Source organism: Gossypium raimondii, chromosome 3, assembly GCF_025698545.1.
Source record: "Gossypium raimondii isolate GPD5lz chromosome 3, ASM2569854v1, whole genome shotgun sequence".
Taxonomy (NCBI): domain Eukaryota; kingdom Viridiplantae; phylum Streptophyta; class Magnoliopsida; order Malvales; family Malvaceae; genus Gossypium; species Gossypium raimondii.
In genome coordinates this window covers 56,295,484-56,316,407 of record NC_068567.1, presented here as the reverse complement: position 1 = coordinate 56,316,407, position 20,924 = coordinate 56,295,484, and the positions used below count along the sequence as shown (strand labels likewise).

General features: G+C 32.6%; 4 protein-coding genes across 7 annotated transcripts; 2 read left to right on the top strand and 2 right to left on the bottom strand.

Annotated features, from left to right (window-relative positions):
- The first annotated feature begins 1,811 nt into the window (after positions 1-1,811).
- LOC105794849 (reticulon-like protein B18) lies at positions 1,812-4,036 on the top strand. 2 transcript variants are annotated; one of them, XM_012624211.2, is made up of 7 exons: positions 1,812-2,505; positions 2,602-2,752; positions 2,849-3,059; positions 3,168-3,237; positions 3,335-3,400; positions 3,489-3,611; positions 3,703-4,036. In XM_012624211.2, the coding sequence occupies exons 1-7, from the start codon at positions 1,947-1,949 to the stop codon at positions 3,840-3,842; spliced, it is 1,320 nt and encodes a 439-aa protein (XP_012479665.1). In that variant the 5' UTR covers positions 1,812-1,946; the 3' UTR covers positions 3,843-4,036. The 2 variants fall into 2 exon arrangements, with proteins under 2 accessions (XP_012479665.1, XP_012479664.1); XM_012624210.2 differs by having other exon boundaries at positions 1,815-2,505; positions 2,599-2,752.
- Positions 4,037-4,130: 94 nt separating this feature from the next.
- Positions 4,131-6,812, bottom strand: LOC105794852 (protein NUCLEAR FUSION DEFECTIVE 6, mitochondrial). 2 transcript variants are annotated; one of them, XM_012624217.2, is made up of 3 exons: positions 6,528-6,808; positions 6,314-6,435; positions 4,131-4,340 (listed from the first exon to the last, which is right to left on the bottom strand). In XM_012624217.2, exons 1-3 carry the CDS (start codon positions 6,671-6,673, stop codon positions 4,333-4,335), a joined length of 276 nt encoding a protein of 91 aa, XP_012479671.1. In that variant the 5' UTR covers positions 6,674-6,808; the 3' UTR covers positions 4,131-4,332. The 2 variants fall into 2 exon arrangements, with proteins under 2 accessions (XP_012479671.1, XP_012479670.1); XM_012624216.2 differs by lacking the exon at positions 4,131-4,340 and adding an exon at positions 4,938-5,242 and having other exon boundaries at positions 6,528-6,812.
- Positions 6,813-6,891: 79 nt separating this feature from the next.
- Positions 6,892-9,458, top strand: LOC105794851 (nuclear cap-binding protein subunit 2). Its single transcript, XM_012624214.2, has 8 exons — positions 6,892-7,048; positions 7,139-7,362; positions 7,456-7,594; positions 7,774-7,807; positions 8,055-8,165; positions 8,738-8,791; positions 8,880-8,986; positions 9,069-9,458. Exons 1-8 carry the CDS (start codon positions 7,031-7,033, stop codon positions 9,141-9,143), a joined length of 762 nt encoding a protein of 253 aa, XP_012479668.1. The 5' UTR covers positions 6,892-7,030; the 3' UTR covers positions 9,144-9,458.
- A 2,548-nt stretch (positions 9,459-12,006) lies between these two features.
- On the bottom strand, positions 12,007-17,007 carry LOC105794848 (uncharacterized). Of its 2 annotated transcripts, none has more exons than XM_012624208.2 (16): positions 16,696-17,007; positions 16,503-16,614; positions 16,364-16,391; positions 16,070-16,168; positions 15,868-15,937; positions 15,670-15,704; positions 15,493-15,567; positions 15,307-15,402; positions 14,546-14,609; positions 14,211-14,264; positions 13,927-14,012; positions 13,782-13,842; positions 13,624-13,688; positions 13,431-13,536; positions 12,702-12,790; positions 12,007-12,447 (listed from the first exon to the last, which is right to left on the bottom strand). In XM_012624208.2, the coding sequence occupies exons 1-16, from the start codon at positions 16,849-16,851 to the stop codon at positions 12,285-12,287; spliced, it is 1,359 nt and encodes a 452-aa protein (XP_012479662.1). In that variant the 5' UTR covers positions 16,852-17,007; the 3' UTR covers positions 12,007-12,284. The 2 variants fall into 2 exon arrangements, with proteins under 2 accessions (XP_012479662.1, XP_012479663.1); XM_012624209.2 differs by having other exon boundaries at positions 16,503-16,619; positions 16,696-16,841.
- Positions 17,008-20,924: the final 3,917 nt, after the last annotated feature.

The following is a 20,924-nucleotide window of genomic DNA, read 5'->3' as shown; positions in this document are numbered from 1 at the left end:
CACTTACTAGTCGAAAGCTTAAACAAGCTTTTCCTTGCCTTTAGACTTGCTCGTAGTGGCTCTCGATTGATCCAGTACTTTGCACACATAACAAATACATTCTAAACTCATTAAAAATAGCCTTGAATACAACCAAACAGCAAAGAAACATAATTCAAGCCTCTCATTTCTCACTACCGAAAACTAGCTAGCTTTGCCGAAATTAAAGTTTTGACATTCTAATATTGTTTCTAACCCTCAATTTTGAATTCAAACATCCTACATTTCATTTAATTTCATATCTAAACCATTAATTTTACCTAAATCCATGGTTCTAAAATTTTCAAAAAAACTAAAGCTATCAAGATCATGTAAAAAGGGAAAATGTTTGATTCTTAAATATCATGTTATGAATTATCAAATTAAAGTGAAATACCTTTTAATTAGGGTAGAATGAATCAAAATCACTTTAAAAACGTGGGTTTACTCAAGATTCGTTATTTGCCATTTTTAATCCAAGCTTGCTTTAAAAATATTAAATCTAAGTAAATCTTCATACAATCTTTTAAAACTTAATTTGAATTAACAACACTCTTTATTTAATCCTAAAAAGTCTTAATTCGATGAAAACAACGATTTACAACTCTAATTCGGGGTTTAAACTTAAGAAAAACAATGAAAAAATTAGGGAAAAAACGTGATTTTCCTTTAAATTTGGGGGTTATTTTGGTGTTGGGGAGGTTAATAAATCTAAAAGGATAAGTCAATTTCGAAGGAACTCTCTAATTTAGGTTTAAGGAAAATTTGAATGAGTTTAGGTTTTAAGAAGAAAGAAGACGGTGGTAGACGCCATGTAGAAATCTAATTTTCAAAAATTAGGCAATTTACCCTTTTAGTCACTCCCTGTTTCTTCCCTTTTCCAATCAAGTCCTAACTCAATTAAAACCCACTATTTTCAAATTAGACCTCGTAATTAAATTTCATTTTAAGTCAATTAATAAAATAAAAATATGATTATACTATTTTGATATCTCAACTAATTATTTACGACCATAATTTTGGTATCTGACTTGAACCCTTGATTTAATAACCCGATTCTACTACCCCGAAACTACTAGGCTAAATTTTGAGATGTGACACCAATATATTTTTTAGGGTTAAATCATTATTTGAGACTTGAACTTGACAGCAACTCCCACATTAAGGCATAGATTTGACTAGGGGCGAAACCAGGGGTTGGTAGGGCCCTAACCCCCCTAAATAGGAAAAAAATTTCATTTAGGCCTTTTGAAATTTTTAAAATTTTAAATTAATAAAAGTAAAATTACACTTTGACCCCCCTCAAATTAATAAAAATTTGATTTAATCTTTTAAAAATTATAAAGATAGAAGCTATTAAAATGGTAGAATTACATTTTTATTATCATAAAAATTATAATTTAATTTTGGCCCCTAAAAAAATTTATAACTTCGCCCATGAATTTAACCTGACCCACGAATACTTCTAGATAGAATCCAATCTAAAATTGATTGAAATTTAATTTTAGCCCCTAAAAAATTTTCTAACTTCGCCCCTAAATTTGACCTGACCCACGAGCTCCTCTAAATAAAATCCAATCTAAAATTGATTGAAATGCAAGTAACCATCCAAAATAAGGAAGCCGAAAATATGGTTATGGGCATTGGCCTTGACCAGTAAAAAGGAAAAGTCGGTTTATTTAACCGTTGCAAGAGTGGAGGTCCCATTTCCTTTTGTTAAATAAAAATCCAAAAGAGAACTCAAATCCCTCCCTTTTCTCCAACGGCTATTTCCATTTCTTAAATAATTTTGGCCCCAAAGTCTCAATCAAAACCCCCTCTCTAGCACAACCTCCAACATCATCGTCCTCTTTTAATTCTCCTAAATTTTCTCTCACTGACTCCCCCCGGAAATCTTGCTTGCTGTTAATTCCAGCTTTGATATCAAAATGGAACCAAGTTCGACCCCACCTTCACACCGCTCAAACCCCATTTCTCACACCAAATCTGCTTCACGTCTAGCAAGAATCGGCTACTCTGTTGTTGAATCCGGAGAACGAGAAAGACCCACCATCCCCCATCTTTCTTTGGACCACATTTCGCCTTCCCCCAAGAAACTAACTACTCCAGCTTCGCCCTCCCCTCTTTCTCTCCGATCATCTACCAACTCTCTGCCTCTCCAAGAACTTTTGCTTCTCTCCCCTGCATCTCCTCTGAGGAGATCAAGAACCCGACTCGCCGATAGGCTCGAAATGGCGGAGGAAGTTGGTGCGGCGGAGCTAGGTGGTGGCTCTCGTAGGAAATGCAAAAGCAGGGCTTCTCAGACGGGTGTTTTGGGATGTGGGACCCCTAGGAACAGTAGAAGGTCGAGGAGGAGAATGGAGATGGAGTTAAGAGAAGATAGGGATCTGGTTTTGGGAGAGGAGATGGGGAAACCAAGGAAAAGGCGGCATAGTGGGAAATCAAAGAAGGAGAAACTCAGTTTGGTCCCTGCTCTTCCTTCTTCAAGTATGCATTATGTTTTTTTCTATGTTTTCTTGTTTTTGGCTCTCTTTTTTACCTTATTCTTGATCTTTCGTTGATTTTTTTTAATGGTTCTAGAAGCCGATGATCGTGAAAAATGTAATCTTGATCGAATGGGGGAGATGATTAGTGATTTGGTTATGTGGAGGGATGTTGCAAAATCAAGTCTGTGGTTTGGGTTTGGATGTTTATGTTTCTTATCCTCTTGCTTTACCAAAGGTGTTACTTTTAGGTAATATGCCAATGGCCACCTGCTTTTGATCTTCCATTGATTTTCACTTTGGAGTTCTACACTCTTACCTAACTCTCATATTGTTCATGTCTGTAGCATTTTCTCGGTGATATCTCATATTGGTCTTTTGTTTTTGGGGGTTTCCTTCTTCTCCAACTCCATATATCAAAATGTTGACAAGATGAATGAGTTCAAGCTAAAGGAAGAAGATTTTCTCAGACTAGCTAAACTGATTCTTCCAGCTACAAATTTTGCAATTTCAAAGATGAGAAAACTCTTCTCTGGGGAACCATCCATGACCCTCAAGGTGATCCACCAAAGTTCAAATGTCATTCCAAGACTTATGGTTAGGATGATGATGATAACAAAATGGGAGAAGGTTATATGAGGCATGCTTTTTTTTTTCTGCCTGCAGGTAGCTCCATTGCTCCTCCTTGGAGCTGAGTATGGCCACATTATAACCCTGAGGAGACTATGTGCATTTGGTATATATACCCAAACTATCTCCCAATGCATCTTTATTAATGAAGTTTGTGTTTACCTAAAAATTCTGAAGTGGAATCATTGTTTGCTTTGGAGCAGGATTTTTCATCAGCTTCTCCGTGCCAAAACTGTACTCTCGCTACGCTGGTCTGATAAACAAAAAGGGTATACAATAATAACCTCTCAAAATACTTGAATATTTGTTTTTTGGTACCTGCAAATTAGTTATGGAAGTGAATTTGTGGGTGTGCAGCTGAGTACATGAAAGAATGGGGCATGGAAACATGGGGAGCTTGCTCTCATAAAAAGCTTGTGGCAGCTTCAGCAGCAACAGCCTTTTGGAATCTCTCTAGTATTAAAACCCGTATTTTTACTGGTAAGTTGAATATAACAGTGACCTTGGCTACGATTTTTTGAGATCTTTTCTTCACCCTTGTATTGGCTAACTTAAATTATTTGTCTCGCAGCATTCATAACTATGGTGATAATCCGGTATTGCCGGCAACATCTAGTGCAAGAATCAGTTGAAGTGGAGGCCGAAGAAGTGGAACAAGAGTTGTCACAGAAGGCCTTGGTGGTAGCAGGAGAGGAATCAAAGAAAAACTAATTTGGTTTTTTTCCCTTATCCTAACACAAATAAACTACTGTGATAAAGTTGGATTCTTTTTTATAGGCTGATCAGATTTTTAACAGAATAAAAACAATAAACAACAACAAGATGCATTCTTGTTTGAGTTTGACATGTATAATAGGAATTTGTTTCTTTTGTTCTCGATCATCTACATGTTCATGCCATTGACACTTGGGCTTGCAAGGTGGTGATTTTACTTAATTTGGCAGAGATTAGCCTCTAAATGAAAACTAGCATTGAAATTATTAAATAACACTATGCTAATTCATCCAAAACACAATCATTTTTCTCAAAATATATATTTTATGGAACAAACAACAGATCAAAGTCCCATGACCAGGTGGGGTTGCAGTTGTAGTCGGAACAAGATTTTACTAAAATGTTTGAGAACAAAGTTACACAGTAAAATTGACAAGATAACAAGAATATCTCCTCTCAGCTGGAATTGTCATACATTAAGCGGATATTACAGCCCTAAGAAGAAGAAGAAATTGTGTCAGTACTGTCAAAGAAGTCTTTGTTTTTCCTTGAGCAAAAAAGAAAAGTTACATCAGCTTTGACACCATATGAGGTCCATAGCATAACACGAATCAACAAAAAAAAAAAAGGTATATACTAGGATTTCAACCCCAAAAATAGCAAGCATGTTAGTGGGGCAGCAATGAGCAAGCATGCCAATGCATTAAATATTATTTAATCTATTTCAAAGGGCTGATCCAACCACTCAGGACAAGAGTGAACCCCCCCCCCCAAAAAAAACCCCTGGGGTAAACTGAATCTGGAGAGTTATCAAGTTCAACTAGACAATACCAATGAGGGCAATGCCAGTTATATTAAGAACCCAAAATTAAGAAATGTGTCAAATAAACCTTAAGTTAAAACACACTGTTTTGAAACAGGGAAATAACCAAGGTAGGGGATATGACATATAAGCACAATGTAACCCAAACAACCACTTCACATTCCTTCAGCTAAATACAATGATGAAAATGAGAACTAATAAGACACTTCCAGAATAGCATCGTCTGGTTAGCCAGGTCAATGTGTTTTTGCACCATTTGACATAAAAGATGAGCATGAATGTGATACATTAAAATCATATTATCAATAATCTATGATTCATTTCACATTAATTGTTTATGAGCTACAAAAGGCAACACAAATAACTGACAGAAAGTATTAGCACATTTTAGGAACTAAAGCGTAATGCCATCTACTGGTCCATCTAGGTTTGAAAAGACTAGGAAATTCAACTTGGCTCCTCATCAGCTCATTGAAAACTTCTATGTTATCCGCAGACACTCTTAGAAGGGAGAATTGAGTGCATTAAACTTGCTCCAATCCTCTGAACATTAGTCACACATCATCATTGCAAGCTGATTTAACAGAAATTATCAGTAAGCTCCTTATTGATTGCATTGGATTTATTCTTATATCAATTCCAATCAACTGAAATGCTTACGTCAAACATTTGGACAATATATCTGAAACTTTACAATAAAAAAAAATGTAATCTGGGCTAATGCATGAGTTTACAATTATATTTAGATAAAGAGTGAGTTTTTTTTAGCAGTTTGACCAAGGCTACTTATGCAAAAAGAAGCAAGTTTTTTCTAAGATGGAGCACATTAAGCATGTGAAGAACCCCATGAATAGCATTCATGAATATCCAGGGCTACAAAATATAAGAGATGCATACAGTTATATCATCGTCATCTTAAAACAAAATAAAAGGTCCATGTGGTAAAGAACCAAGGAGCTTCTTATAAAAAAAAGTTAAACTGAAACTTCTTATTGAAACAGATAAAGCAGGTAGAGGAAAACAGAATGTCTTTATGAGGAAGCATTCAACTGAAAGCCTTAAAAGACTAGAGAAAAACCACAAAACAAATATTAACCCTCAATTTATGTTGTCTTCAATCACCTCTTCGAAATAAAAAACATAGTAGGTCTAGTCTAAGAATGATGCAATGCCTAACTCAAAAGCTTGAAGTTAATTGAATGTTGTCTCACTATTCATGAAATAAAATTCATGACTCAAATCACAGGAAAACTGAATTAAGCATTCGCAAAGACCACTACTGCAAACTAGTTCTTTTAGTTTTACTAGGACAACACTAACAAGTACCTAGGAGATGCTACTTGCCAAAAACCAAACCAAAGAAAAGGAGGTAATAATAATATCCCAGATAACAAGTCCATGGTTTAGACAAAGTGACAAGATCACTTCTCTATTGAACACAAGTACACAACAAAAACAGACAACAGATATATGTTTTTATACTCGGTTTTCAAATCAACCCATCTTACAAGTATCGACGTGGTTTCAAAAGATTGAGCAAAATACAACGAGGCAAAACAAAAAGATAAAGCAAATCGATTCTCCTTGAAGCTCATAATAAACAAGCCCAGAAAGCAAATAAGGCAGCAGATAGAAATCTTAATACCTTCCGAGAGCCAAACATAGCTTTGGCGAGAAACGGTGAGCATCGAAGTCATCAAAGCCGAAGCAGTCGCCGAGTGATACGGCAGCATCGATTCCAAGCAGAAACTCGCTTCAACTGGACACCTTTCAGCACCCAAAAACAAGAATCCCTTTTATATACTGTAAAAAGCTTTGGTTTTTTTTTCCTTTTTGCTAGTTTAAGATGAAAGGGGTACCTGTAAATGCAGTTGGAAAGAGGAATCCTGGAGGAGACACGAAACTGCGATGGTGCAGCTTTAGATTGTGGGGCGAGCCGAGCCGCAGCGTTGCGAGCAGAACTTGATCGGAGAACTGCTCTTGCGGCGGCGCCAATCGATGCCATTGGCAACTTTGTGGAATGAGATGAAGTCGAGATATTCTAGATAACCAAAAATATTTTCTTCTTTGTTCTTTCTGCTGCTGCAAGGATTTAGATTCGGATTCGGAAGCCTTTCCAGAGCGGGCGAAGTAGAGAAGCCAACTAAGTTGGATAAGTGGGTAAAAAGATAATGGGCCAAAGGCTAAAAAAACCCCTTTTTCTTTGTAAAAGCTACGGCCCAATAAATACTTAATTCGCCTGCAGAAGGCATCGTACTCAGCTGTACTGTTTATCAAGGGCAAGGGCAAGGGCAAAAGTTTCGACCTTTATAATTCGTTATATGCAGGCAATACGATTTTTTGGGAGCTTTTGAAGAAGGCAATGGCTTCTCTATTCAAGGTATTTTATTTGCTTCCCAGCTGCTTTCAATGTGAATAAGTTAAATGATAAATTTTCACTTTTTTTTTTTTGGGGATTGTTAAATTATAGGACCCAGCTAAGCTTTCAGCGTACCGAGACAGAAGATTCAATGGTTCGCAAGAGGAATTCGAGCAAGCACTCCTCACTTCGACAACCGTCTACATCGGAAACATGTCTTTTTACACTACTGAAGAACAAGTTTATGAGCTTTTCTCTAGAGCCGGTGAAATCAAGAAAATTATTATGGGCCTTGACAAGAACTCTAAAACGCCTTGCGGCTTTTGCTTTGTCTTGTAACTCTCTCTTCTTTTGTTTCCCTCCCCTAAATCATGTTAATATTTATTTTAAAGCTCTTAATTGGTTATTGGGTGTTTTTTTTCAATCAGGTATTATTCTAGGGAAGATGCTGAGGATGCTGTTAAATACATTAGTGGGACAATCCTTGATGACCGCCCGATTCGTGTAGATTTTGACTGGGGATTTGTTGAAGGAAGGCAATGGGGCCGTGGTCGAAGCGGTGGCCAAGTGAGTTCCCTGCAATTTTCTAAATGCTTGCGCCAATTTCATATTTTAATGAAATTTTGCATTGTTTTGGCTTTTTGAATTGGATGTATGGTTATGGACTTGTGTAATATGGACCTATGATATGTACAATGGGATAGAGAGACTGTTGCTAAACTTCCGTTTCTCATGTGTTTATGCAGGTGCGAGATGAATATCGAACTGATTACGATCCTGATATCCTTTCTGTTGTTGGTTTGGAATTTAATGCTCAGAGTTTCTTATATTATTCTGAAACTAACCTGCCATGTATAAGTATATTGATACTGATAGCCTAAAATCGATTCACAATTTTGGATAATCACTTGTTTCCTATCTCGTGAGATCTTATGCATAGACAAATATGATTGTTGAAATAAAGCATTAGGGTCCCTTTGGAATGTCTTCTTGTCCATATATTGTCTTCTTCCTTAATGTGCTATACGCAGAGGTGGTTATGGAAAATTAGTTCAAAAAGAATTGGAAGCACAAAGACAGCTTGTAGATTATGGTGCTGGGTCACTGGGCTCATTCCCACCGGTTATGGCCCCTCATTGTGAGTTCCTACAGACTTTTAAATATAGCTCTGCAGACTCTCTAGTTTTGGTTGTGTTGGTTAAAATTATTCCTTCTTTTGACTCATAAAACCATGATGTTGCTTATCGTTTTCTCCTTGTTTTAAAATGCTTGAGTGGGAAGAAACTGGCTTTCACTGGTTAGTTTGGTTAAATGTTGGAAACCTATTTATTTTAGTTATGATGCTTGAAAGTAAGTTTGGATGGCATGGGATTTGTCATGCTAGTAGGCTTAATTACCCTCTCCTATAGTAATTTATGAACATATTTGGAAAAGTAGGCTTAATTTCATATTCTTGATAGATAGTTCGTTTGCTTTTGGCTGTGAGGTCTTATTTTTTCCCCTTGTTTCTCGGTTTATATAAATCTCATTACTACATATCATTTGATCCCTGCATAGTTTAATCCTTTGTTCCGAAGAAAATCTCCTGGATGGCGTTTAACTTCTTATGTGTTCATGGGCTTCTTTGTCCATTATGTGCATCTCATGTTGTTTTGGGTGTTAATATGCTCAGAGAAAGGATTTAAACATACTGACATGTTGTAATTTCAGATGGTAGGCATGGTGGGGGCCATGGTCATGGTGGTTCTTATCGTCATGGGAGAGGTATTACCTGTGAATTGCACTAATTATTCTTGTTGCATTGATATACGCTTGAGCCATTCATAGACTTGATTGATTGTTGGTGAAGCAGATTACCATCGGAAGCGACACCGAGATGATGACCACTATGCACGTGAGTCCTCAAAGAGAAACTCGGATCATGAATCCAGGAGAGCCTCTGACCATGATGCTAGACCGGTAATGCTTCACTTTTTATGATAATTTCTACAATCCATCCTTTTTGTTGCATATTTTGAAACCGTAATTTTGACTCAAACAGGAGAAGAATCCACGTTTCCGAGAGAGCGGTGATTCTGATGAAGAAGAAGAAGATGATCGTAAACGGCGATCTTAATAGATACATTATGTTTTAATTAAGTGTAATATGTGAAGTAAGTTTTTGGTGTTTTTATGCATTTGTTAAGAGGTGCTCCAGACACAGAACAATGAGGAGTTTTCTTGGTACAATTGGTAGGACACCAAATGCTGCTTTAGCGCTTCAGTTGTTATGTAGGGCAGTATGCTGCAGCTGTCTTTTAGATTAGATGTTGGTTTTGGGCATTTGTTGCATGTTTAAAGGTCAAGCATTGTATTTCTTTTTTAATTTTTCTTTTTTTTTGACAACTAATCTGATATCTGTTGTTATATCGTCCTTGATTCTGCTTTTCAATTGAGAGCCATGGCTAGAAATGTTGTTTTTCAACAGATGAAATGGGATGCAAGTGTAAGACAGCAGGCCATTCGTATTCTCCGCATGGAAAAGGGAGTTGGTTCACTGGTTTACTATTTGACCGGGGCGAAACTTACTACACTGAGTCCAAGACTCGGGGTCCTACAAAGGACAGGTTAAAGTCTGGATTCTCCTATCCAAGCTGTCTATCTCCGGTCAACTTAACTTTGGAGGAAGAATAGAGTATTAGGCAGGGCTACCGAGTATCGTGTACAGATGGTAAGGGAAAATTGCACCGCTTATCCCAAACAAACTGGTACAAATGTTGATAGGAGATGGATGGGGATGATAATGTAGTAGATTAGGCGTGAGCCTGAGGATTGTTTTATCCATCTTCGCCTCCCTTTCTTGCATGGATCTCAAAAACATCCATCTTCATACATATCTAAAACTGCTTCATCGATGGTTTTTAATTGAGTATTTTAAATTTTATATATTTAAACATACTTTTAATATATTTTAAATTTTCACCCTCGTATGTATCTATATTTATACTATTATTTAAAAGATTGAGCAAGTTGATGTCACCAAGTCTCAACTCAATTATCTTTTATGTAAAATATAGAAAAATGTACACGATGAAAATTAAAGTTATTTTAATTAAAACATAATTTATTTGTTATGTTACTTCCTAAAATTTATTTATTTATTATATATTAGATAATGCCATATTTGGTACCTATACTTTCATAAAACATTCAATGTGGTACTTGTACTTTGAAAATGTCTAATGTGATACTTAAACTATCAATATGTGTTTTATTATGGCTTAATGATAAATTTGGCCACTAATGTTTATATGTTTTGTCAAAATAGTCCTAATTGTATTTTAAGCCTTTTTGGCCATCAACCTTTGTTCTTTTATCATCTGCTTTTTTCTAACATATTTAATGAATAATTTGAAGATTTCAATTTTTCTTTTCTTTCAAAAGGCTTCAACCTTTCGTACATATGTTTCTTGAGAAGTTTTTCTACTAAATTAATTTTTTTAGATAATTATGTTTATTTTCTTTAAATTAAGAGTTTTTTAATTTAATGTATTATAAATTTTATTATTTTTCCGTGTAATTATCTTATTGGGTTATCTAAGTAATAAATTATATCTAATTAGAAATATTTCAAATATGAAATTCCACATCATCCCCATTAACTTTTTTAATGGTACTTTCATTAAATCTATTAGAAAAAGCAGGTTGAAAAAAGAACAAAGGTTGATGACCAAAAAAGGCTCAAAAATACAATTAGGGCCATTTTGACAAAACATGTAAACGTTAGTGGCCAAATTTGTCATTAAGCCTTTTATTATTATACATGTACTTTCGTAAAATGTCCAATTTTGTAATACTTGTACTTTGAAAATGTTTAATATGGTACTTGAATTATCAATGTGTTTTATTATAGTACCTGGTGTTAACATCGTTAGTGAATCGCTAAACTAGTTAATGAAAAATTGACACGTAGAATTTTTTTCCAAATTAAGTCCACACGAATAATATAACATTATGTGAAAACTACATATAATAAAAAAATAACCATAGGGTTAATAAAAAAGAAGTCAATACTAATTTACATGAAAGTACACTTTCATGGATAATAAAATAATTTTATTTAAAATAAATTAAAATATTATTTCAAATAGAATATTCTTTGAAGATGACTATTTACTTAAAAGAAGATTTTTGCTCATGTAAGTTAAGTATTTATTTCTTTTTATTAATGATATGTTTAGTTATTTGTTTTTTTGTTTTATTTAGTTTTTAGAGAATAATATATTATCCATGTGGATTCGATTATTAATAAAAGAATTCTACTATTAAATTTTTATTGATTGATTTAACAATTCATTAACGTTGTTAACATTAGCTACCATAATAAATACATATTGATAGTTCAGAACCACATTGGACATTTCAAAGTACCGCTACCATATTAGACATGTTATAAAAGTACGAGTACAATAATAAAACACATATTAATAATTTAAATATCACATTGAATATTTTTAAAGTAAAAATACTATATTCAACATTTTGTGAAAGCACAAACATCGTATGTGTACTATAATTTAGTGTCTATATGTGTTTTTAGTACACATTATATATATTAAAAGATGCACTGAATATTTCTGGGTAAAAAAAAAGTTTAAAAGGCAAAGTAGAGCAAAACCGAAGCAAATATTTACCCAAAAAAAATCCGTCCCGTTAGAAGAACGCCGGTGCAGAATCCTTGAATCTAGTCTTGCCATTCCTGGAGATAGCGACAATGTCCTATGATGTATCTTAGTTTGCCTTGACTTGTAGTTGTTTACTATAATCTGCAGCAAGTAACCATCACTTGTTTCATTTACCCTTTCCTATTGTTATTTACCAGTCTTTAAATGTAGCGAGCTATGCCCTGCACCTTTGGACGGATGAAAATTTAGCTTATCCGAGAGACAGAACATCGATGGATAACAAAATGCCCAAAAAGGCAAACAAGCCAACTGAAATTGAATGAAGCCCAGTATCCATTTTTTCATTCGTTAATAAGCCTTAAAACCAGATTATAATATTCATTACAATTACAAATACATCTATCAACTTTTTGTGTGACAAAATTGTGAATTGAAACAAAAAGAAGCTGCCTCAGCTTACTACAACCTACATTTAGTTGAGGGTCGAGCTCAAAAGTCACGAAATTCAGGAATTGCAGCCAACTAACATTCGGCTACAGAGAACTGCAGATATGCAGTGCTGATGCTTGTTCAAGGAAGTTCCACAGGACAACTCACTCAACCTCTTTGATTATTCTTCTTTTACGAACTGGTTCAGTCACAATGCTTCCAGGGGCACTGTGAGCTTTCCTTCTTTGTTCTTTCCTTCTTTCTGCTTCAATCATAGTGCGTCTGAGGTTGGCTGCCTTGTAAACTGGTCTTGGCAAGTGCCTGTGCCTGCATAATCATAACCAATACAGGAGCATTAAGAACTTACTACAAAATCACTACTAATTCTCTTGTGCCTAAGTTCATTTATCTAAGTTGATAAAATAGGGCTTAACAGATAAATTTCCTAGTGCATAGTTTTAAAATCCTTAAAATGTCCACCCTAGGGGAACTCCCTAAAAAAAGGAAGTCAAATATGGGTATTTTATTGACATTGCCACAAGTTTATAAACGTGAACCAAGTCTCTTCAGATTCAATTTACCTCACAATACGCTTAACTTCAGGCAGATGCTTGTAACGATTCTTAACAGCTTCAAGATACTCATGTTTCTTTCTTTCCCTTGGAAGTACCTGCATAAGGCAGAAGAATGGATGAGATATTTAAGTGAGATACAATAAGAGAAATTACTTTTCAGGCAGAAGAATGGAATTCGTTGGTTAAGTAAAAGTAAAAGGCTAGAAGGAAGCAGTGAAAAGAAAATAATTTTGGAGTGTGCTTGGTAGGAAAGAGAAGTGAGAGGAAAAAGTTAGAGAGATGATCATTTTCCATCCTAATGCATAAAACAAACCATGCCAAATTGAAATGATAAGAACAGAGAAAATAAGGGATGTAAGTTAGTTCAGATTTATGCATTTTTCAAAGTTTCTTTTCCTTTCCTCCTATTTTTCAACTCTACCAAGCAATGAAGGGAAGAAATTACTTTTTCTTTCGATTTTTACATCTTTCCTACCAAGCACCAAATGAAAAGAAAAATGCATATTGTCTATCTTTCTACTCCATCAATTTTCCATCTTTCCAATTTTCTTTCCACTCTACGAAGCAAAGCCTAAAGCTACATCACAAAGTCTTGGAGTCTAAATAGACCAAATATTCTCTGTTATAAATGCTGATTCCATTGATAAGACAACCTCAACAAATTTCTCAGACGCTAGGTAATATGACCTAAATGTAGAAACCCCAATGAATCATGTGAAATGAATAGATTCTTACCACTCCCAATTGTTCTGATGCTTTAGCTTTCCAGAGCCTAAGGTTAGTATCATCACTTCCCGAAATGACATAACTGGCATCACAGCTATACTTCACACAGAATACCCTAAAAGGAGAGGAAAATTGATCAGCAAACAATAACAGATTCAATAAACAGACAGATTATTATTATCTAAATTATTAGAAAGTAAACCTTTGCATTCTCTTCGTATGGTAGATTTCTCGACTGTGACCACCATTATACTGGAAAATTCTGACCTGTAGAAAAAAGTTCGTTTAGACACTAACAATGGCCCTGATGAACAAAAACAATGCTGCAATTGAATTAGAAATGAGAAAAGAAAGACTCACTGTTCTATCATAAGATCCAGTTACAAATTCCCGACCAGTTGGTGAGAAATCAATATCCATTCTGGAAGAAAAAAGGAAGAACTTAATATTTTCAAGAAAATATATTACTTAAACATAAGGTAACAAGACTAAAAATAGGTCATACACTGCAGAAACATGATCTTTGTGCACACACTTGGCCTCCTCCAGCTTTCTGGCATCATAGCTGTAGCAATTGCAATCCTCATTTGCCTGCATTTAAAAGAGCTCTTCAGAACAAATAATTCGTTCCTTTTTCCTTTTCTTCCTATTTATCATTTTTGCTCTTTTTCGATGGGTGGAGTAATGCTGCCAAAAAGATCAACTAACAGACAAGATTTGGCAGAAATCTTAAAGATCAAAGAAGCTTCTAAAAGTAACTGGAAGGACACTTCAACTTGTCACACTTACCGCGGTGAAGTTCATAGGCTCCATTGGGTTCCAAGCAATAGAATTGGTTTTCGTCTGCAACAAAATGAAAGTCAGATTCCCTTTGACGAATCACTGATTTTACAGTATTACTGAAAAGCTATCACTAAAAGCAAAGTTCCAAATATTAACCACTGAAAGAAAGTATTCTGCTGAGCTCTTCAGAAATCTACATTTAACAAGTTATACATCTCTTTAAGGAAAACTACCACAATTTATAATTAGATAAAAAAGGACCAAAAAATTATCCGACTTTTTATCCTCTCAAGCAAGAATACCAGTTCCATGTTTTCATACTCAACAGTGTCGAGAATTACCCTCATAATAACTTTCCTTGCCGGGGATGACATCCGCAGATCATACAATGTTATGCTCCGATCACTAAAAACGGAAAAAATATATGCAAATAATCATATACTCTTTATAATACATATAATACATACTAGAACATTGAAAAGGAGAAAATATATTTTCAGGATGCCAAAACATGGAAAACGTTTTCAACACCACACCACTGGCTTGAAGCATATTTCAAAAGTTAATGACATACCATCACCCATAAAATCCCTTAGATTAAAGGATACCATAAATCATATTTAAATTAACAAAAAGGTCATACATTTTCAACTACCTATTTTGATGGAAAGCATCAATAATAGCAATATAAAATGACACTTACTCAGCAGCTGTCAGAGAAAGAAATAAACAAGTACATAGTGTGTCATGGGAACCCAATGGTAGATAAATATGTTATTAGAAGACTACACTACACTGTTTTGGTGTCTCTAAAAGTCAAGCTAGTTGACATTACGGATCTCACCACTACAATGTGGCTCCCACTAATTTCATCTTTAATTTATACTTAAAGTAAGGAAGGCTGAAACATGAGCTACTAGATTATATTTAGTATAACTTGATTTACCCATATGAACATCATCATTCTGTTTCAATCATCTATTTTAACTTTCTTGGGACAGAACATATGAGATTTGAAAACTGAAAGGTTCTAGCATTACATGCATTTTCCATTTTCATCAACCACATAATATTGTAACCACAAACAAGCATCTACACATACTTAGCTGATGTTGCCAAGATATTTGGCTCTCCTGGATTAAATCGAACAGATATAGTTGTGTCTGCTCCCCAATCAAAAGTGTTCACTGGCTGAGACCTAATTAAAGAAAGCCACATTCACATAAAATAAATATATAAATCAGCATACTGCAGAAGGAAAAGGATTAAGATATGTTGAGATCAAAACCTATTGTGATTCCATATATCTACTTGAGCACCAGCTGTGGCAAAGAGATCACCATCCCATTGGTGATCAACAGCCCTGAAGAAAAATAAACGTTACAATTTACACCTGAGGAGAAAAAAAACGCAAGAAGGAAAGGCTGAAAGAATATTGATAATTTCTGAATGTCATGATCCTTACCGGAATGCATTCTTCCAAACATAAACTGCTACTGGCTGAACAATACAAGTTGTAGATATTTTAGAATGATAACAATGGAATTCTTGATCAAAAAAGATAGAAAGTAAAAAGGGGAGAGGTTGGGGTTTAGGAAAGGGATGAAGAGAGGAAGAAATCTTTGCTTTTGTAGAAATATGAGAATATTGTAAAAAGACATACCTTAGCTGAATTATCGGAAAGAATATCTGAATCTGCAAGATTAGCATCAGGAACATTCCAGAGCCTAACACTGAAAAAAGAAAAGAAATAACAGTGAGAAAATTTAGGTGATACTTAGAGATAGTACATGTGTTTAAGTTCCAGATTAATCAACTGTCACTACAGATCAAAAATCAACTTCAGCTATCAAAATTTGTCTTACGTGCAATCACTGCCACATGATACAAGAATGCTTCCATCTGTTGATACTGTCAAACCTTGTACAGCACCTTGGTGGCCAGGAAATTGACAAACTGTTCGCCTTCAAATCAAAATTTCAAAAATAAATGCAAATTGCAATGCATTTTAAATGATAATGTAACAATATAAAACCTACCAAAAATCCATCAAAGGAGAAGAATAAGATAAGTTAATAAAAATGATATTTGAAACCACTACAGCTACCAATCATTATAATACGACATTAAAATTGTAAAGAAAAATGTACTACGAATACCTGGAAGCTAAATCCCAAAGTCGGATATCTGCAAAAAGATGGGAGATGAGAAGTTAGAATCTTTTGCAATAACTTAGTCTTACGATGGCATTAAAATTTGGTACTAAAGAGATGGAATATATATATATATATATATTACCTCCGTCGTCAGAACCAGAAAAAATTGCTTTCAAGTAATTTGGGTTCTTTGCCATACACTTAATGGAATCTCTATGCCCATCCATAGCTCCAATAAAGGGCCTTGCAAATATCTAAACTAAGAAATCAAACGTTGAGTGAAATTTCAAATTTTAAAAAAATCAAACTAATTCAATCCGAAATTGATAATTTACCTTGTCCAATTTGGCAGCATTAAGAGCTCGGACGTACTCGACGGCTTTCTCTTGGGATCGTAAGCTGGGGTCGAAATTACGAAACACCCTCTGCAGATCTTGGCTTCGTTCTCGAGTGAACTCATCTGTAGAACGTGATATTACTTTCACCTTCATTTTCTTTCCCTTCCTCTTTCTCTCTCCCTCTCCCTCTCTGTATTCAGAGAATCTCGGTCCTCAGAAAACAAAACCCTTATGGAATGGAAACTAAAACCCTAGAACTAGAAGACAGAGAAAAGCAGGGCCAAACAGTGAGTAGATTTCACTTTAACTAGATAGGCAGGGTTCAGTTAGATAAAAGCCCAATACGAGCAAATCAGTTTTTTAGGTCTATATAGACAGCAGAGTAATTAAACAAAAATTGTAATTATTAGGTTAATAATTATATTCACTTTTAATTACAAAGATTTATAATTATCTTGACATGTTTCACTAACGAGTGTAATTATATTATAATTTTTATATCATGTTTAGTACTACAAATTATAATTACATAATATATATTTTTAAAAATATTAATGACTATAAAATTATTAGCACGATAAAAAATTTCTAAACAAGTAACAAAAATTAAAATCAAACCATCATATGTATCATGTTTGTCAAAAGAGTGGTTGATAATACGATTACTAATAAAAATAAATAGCTACACTTTTATCTAATTATTCTAGTGTTACATATTTGTTGGATTATTCCCTCTTTAATATTTAACATAAGCTCATTTTCATCAAATGTTACTCTTTGACCGAGTTCTCCATCATCTGAATTTGAATTTGTATTATTAAGATTATCAAAATCTTTTTTTCCATGTACTATTTGAAGTACAAATCATCTCAAATCCACTTACAATTGAAGCTTGCCAGTAGCATCTAACCTTTTTTTTTTTTATGCCATACCAAGATGGCGTTGCAAGTATAGGAAATATTTTTTTTTAGAATAACAAATGTTCTCTCAACCATATTTGGAAGCTTTAAATGTTTCATTAAAAAGTTCGCGAGCCATCCCTGATACTTGTGTCTAGCTCTGTTCTCTCAAATGGTATCATACCTTACGATATGTACAATAAAATCTTTTGTATTTGTATAATTAACATCTATCATATAACATTTGAATTCACGGTGTAAATAGTATATAGCTTTAATCATAAAACCTTTTATAAACTGAGTGTCTAATAACTTTCATAACACTTGTAAATAATATTTTTTTTGTCATAAAGTATTTTTACAAATAAATTATGATAAACTATAATATGTTTTTTTTACGAATAAGCATAAATTTTTTATATTATATAGCATGGACATATAAATAAGTTATGTCCATACTTCTAACAATAACTTCTATTTATAAACAAATATATTATAATACTTTATAAACTACAATAAATTATTTTTATAGTATAATTTTTAGTATTTATGATATAAGAAATCTTTGGTCATAATCATCCCAAACATGCATACGTATTCATGTTTACAATATAAAATTTATAACTTAATTTAAAATTAAATGGTGTAATTAGTTGCATAATCACTTCAATTCTTATTCTCCCCATAAGAATTAGAGAGTGTCTCCAATTACACTTGATCCAGTGGAATCCACCAACATAATAGTTACTCAAATAGGTCACATTTGTATAATTATACATAATTAAATTTAAATTCAATTTTTAGGTGGCTATCTAAACACTTATGTCTTTTAGATCAATAAAATATAAATCAAAATTAATTAATTAATAACCATAATTGAGAATATTTTAATGAAAATTTGACTAAAATATAAAAGAAAAAATCATTTTAAAATTAATATTATAATTAAACTAGTTTCTAAAGTCACTTGCTTTACACACTATTTTACACATTTAATTGTTTGATTAGATTTTAAAATAATTTTTTAATTATTGTAATTAATTTAAAGTGATAATTATTATTTAAACTTTTAAATATGATTAAAATATATTAATTTATTTAAAAATCAAATACTTAAATAAAAATTCAAAAATTATAATTAAAGCATTTTTACCATATTTAATGTAGAATATAATTTTACTCCATATAATTAATACAAAGCAACATTATTTAAAATAAGAAATAATAAACATAAACAACATATATATATATCAATTATTTTTATCATTCAAATATATTGCTACTAAAAATTTTCTAATCATTATTAAAATATTTGTACAAACTATAAAAATAATATATAATAAATTGAGCTCTTCCTTATTCAATTATTATTTTTGATAGTGAATAAATTTACCATAATAATTCATAGATAATATATAATTAATACAATTATACTTATATTATATTATATAAATGTATTATTTATAAAATTTTATATGAAATATAAAGTTACCTGTTGTATAAATAATTACATTTTTATTTAAAATTAAAGTAATATTTTTAGTTAATGGAAATATATTAATTTAAATATAAATTAATTCAATGTAAACTTTAAGTGTTTTATTATTGTATGATTTTTTATACAATATTGGGTACGAGATGGGGTCAAACGATTTGAAATCATATTTTTAGCTATTTTAAATTTAATTTGTTTTTTATTTAGTTTCTCACACAACGTTATATTATTCATATGAATTTGATAATATAGAAAAGAAAATTCTACGTGTTAATTTTTCACTGGCTCGTTTAGTAATCTATTAACGATGTTAACACCAAGTACCATAATAAAGCATATATTGATAGTTCAAATACCATATTGGACATTTTCAAAGTGAAAATACTACATTTGACATTTTATGAAAGACCAAGTACCATAATAAAACACATATTGATAGTTCAAATACCATATTGAACATTTTCAAAGTGCAAGTATCACATTTGACATTTTATGAAAGTACAGTACCATAATAAAACATATTTTGATAGTTTAGATATCACATTAGATATTTTATGAAAGTACATGTACCAAATGTGACATTATCTTATTTAATATTATTTTTTATACAATGGACTATATCTTGAAAAATTTTGGTTATGAAAACAGTTTACTGTTATAGCGGAAGTTTAAAAATTTTTAAAACCGAGTCAATTTGTGATATTTATAATAATAAACTTTCTACCGAAAGGTACTTATATTTTGTGCGAGACAGATCCAAAATGTTCTTGCTTTCAACCGAACGAACTTCTTCTCTCTCCTCATATCGCAAATTGCGTCGAGTATGAGCTTGAACAACAAGAACCAAAAATAATTTGTTAGTTTCAGTAGGAAAGTAATTCCCTCAATAAAATCGGTAGAAATTATCATTTTCTGAAAATAAAATTTATTCTAAGAAAATAAATTTTCATTACTTTCTAACAAAATAACAATATATGAAACTTATGTGTTAATAGTTCTACTTATGTCATCTATTTATAAGGAGAGATTAAAGAATCCTAGTAGAATAAGCATAACACAAATAATATTTATTTAATAGCATAACACTCTTTTAGTCTAACTAGAATACGACAGTGGCACACCCTAGATAAAAACACTAGGGTTGTCACCCTTGACATGTAAAATGAGGGGAATAGGGCCTCTCATGTATTTCGTCTAATTATATGTGTTTCTTGAACTTTTGACTAAATACTTTATAATTTAATTCAACCCAGTATTTGTTTTCTATTTACAAAATCAATATTATTAATTTAAATAATTTCTCAATTAAATAAGTTTCTCAACCAAATCAGAATTCCGTTAAAGTCATGACGACTTTAACGTAAAAGAATCTATGATGAAATATATTTAATTTCAATATTCAATGGATTCATGATGACTAATTAATTTAATTTTATTTTCAAACTTCAATTATTTAATTATAATTAATTAAATAATAAATTGAAAATCTTAAGTTAGATCTCAAGTAATTTCTATACTTAGTGAGAAAACACATTTATTTATGAAAGCGATCCATTTCTCCGACTTCATCATTTTTGTTCATTTAGTTCTATATGTAATTCATTTTTTGTTTCAACGGGCTAGTAGATGGATTGATTAGATATATATCATTAGGACTCAAATAGTTTCTAATTAAGTTTCAGTCTTTGGCCTATTAATTATAAACTTATTCAGTCATGAAGTCATTTCACTATAGTATCATGATTGAGCTCTCCCTAATTGCATATTGTTACGAAAGCTACTCAATAAATGTTTGTTCAATGACATTTTCATAAGTGTGTTACCCTCATAGG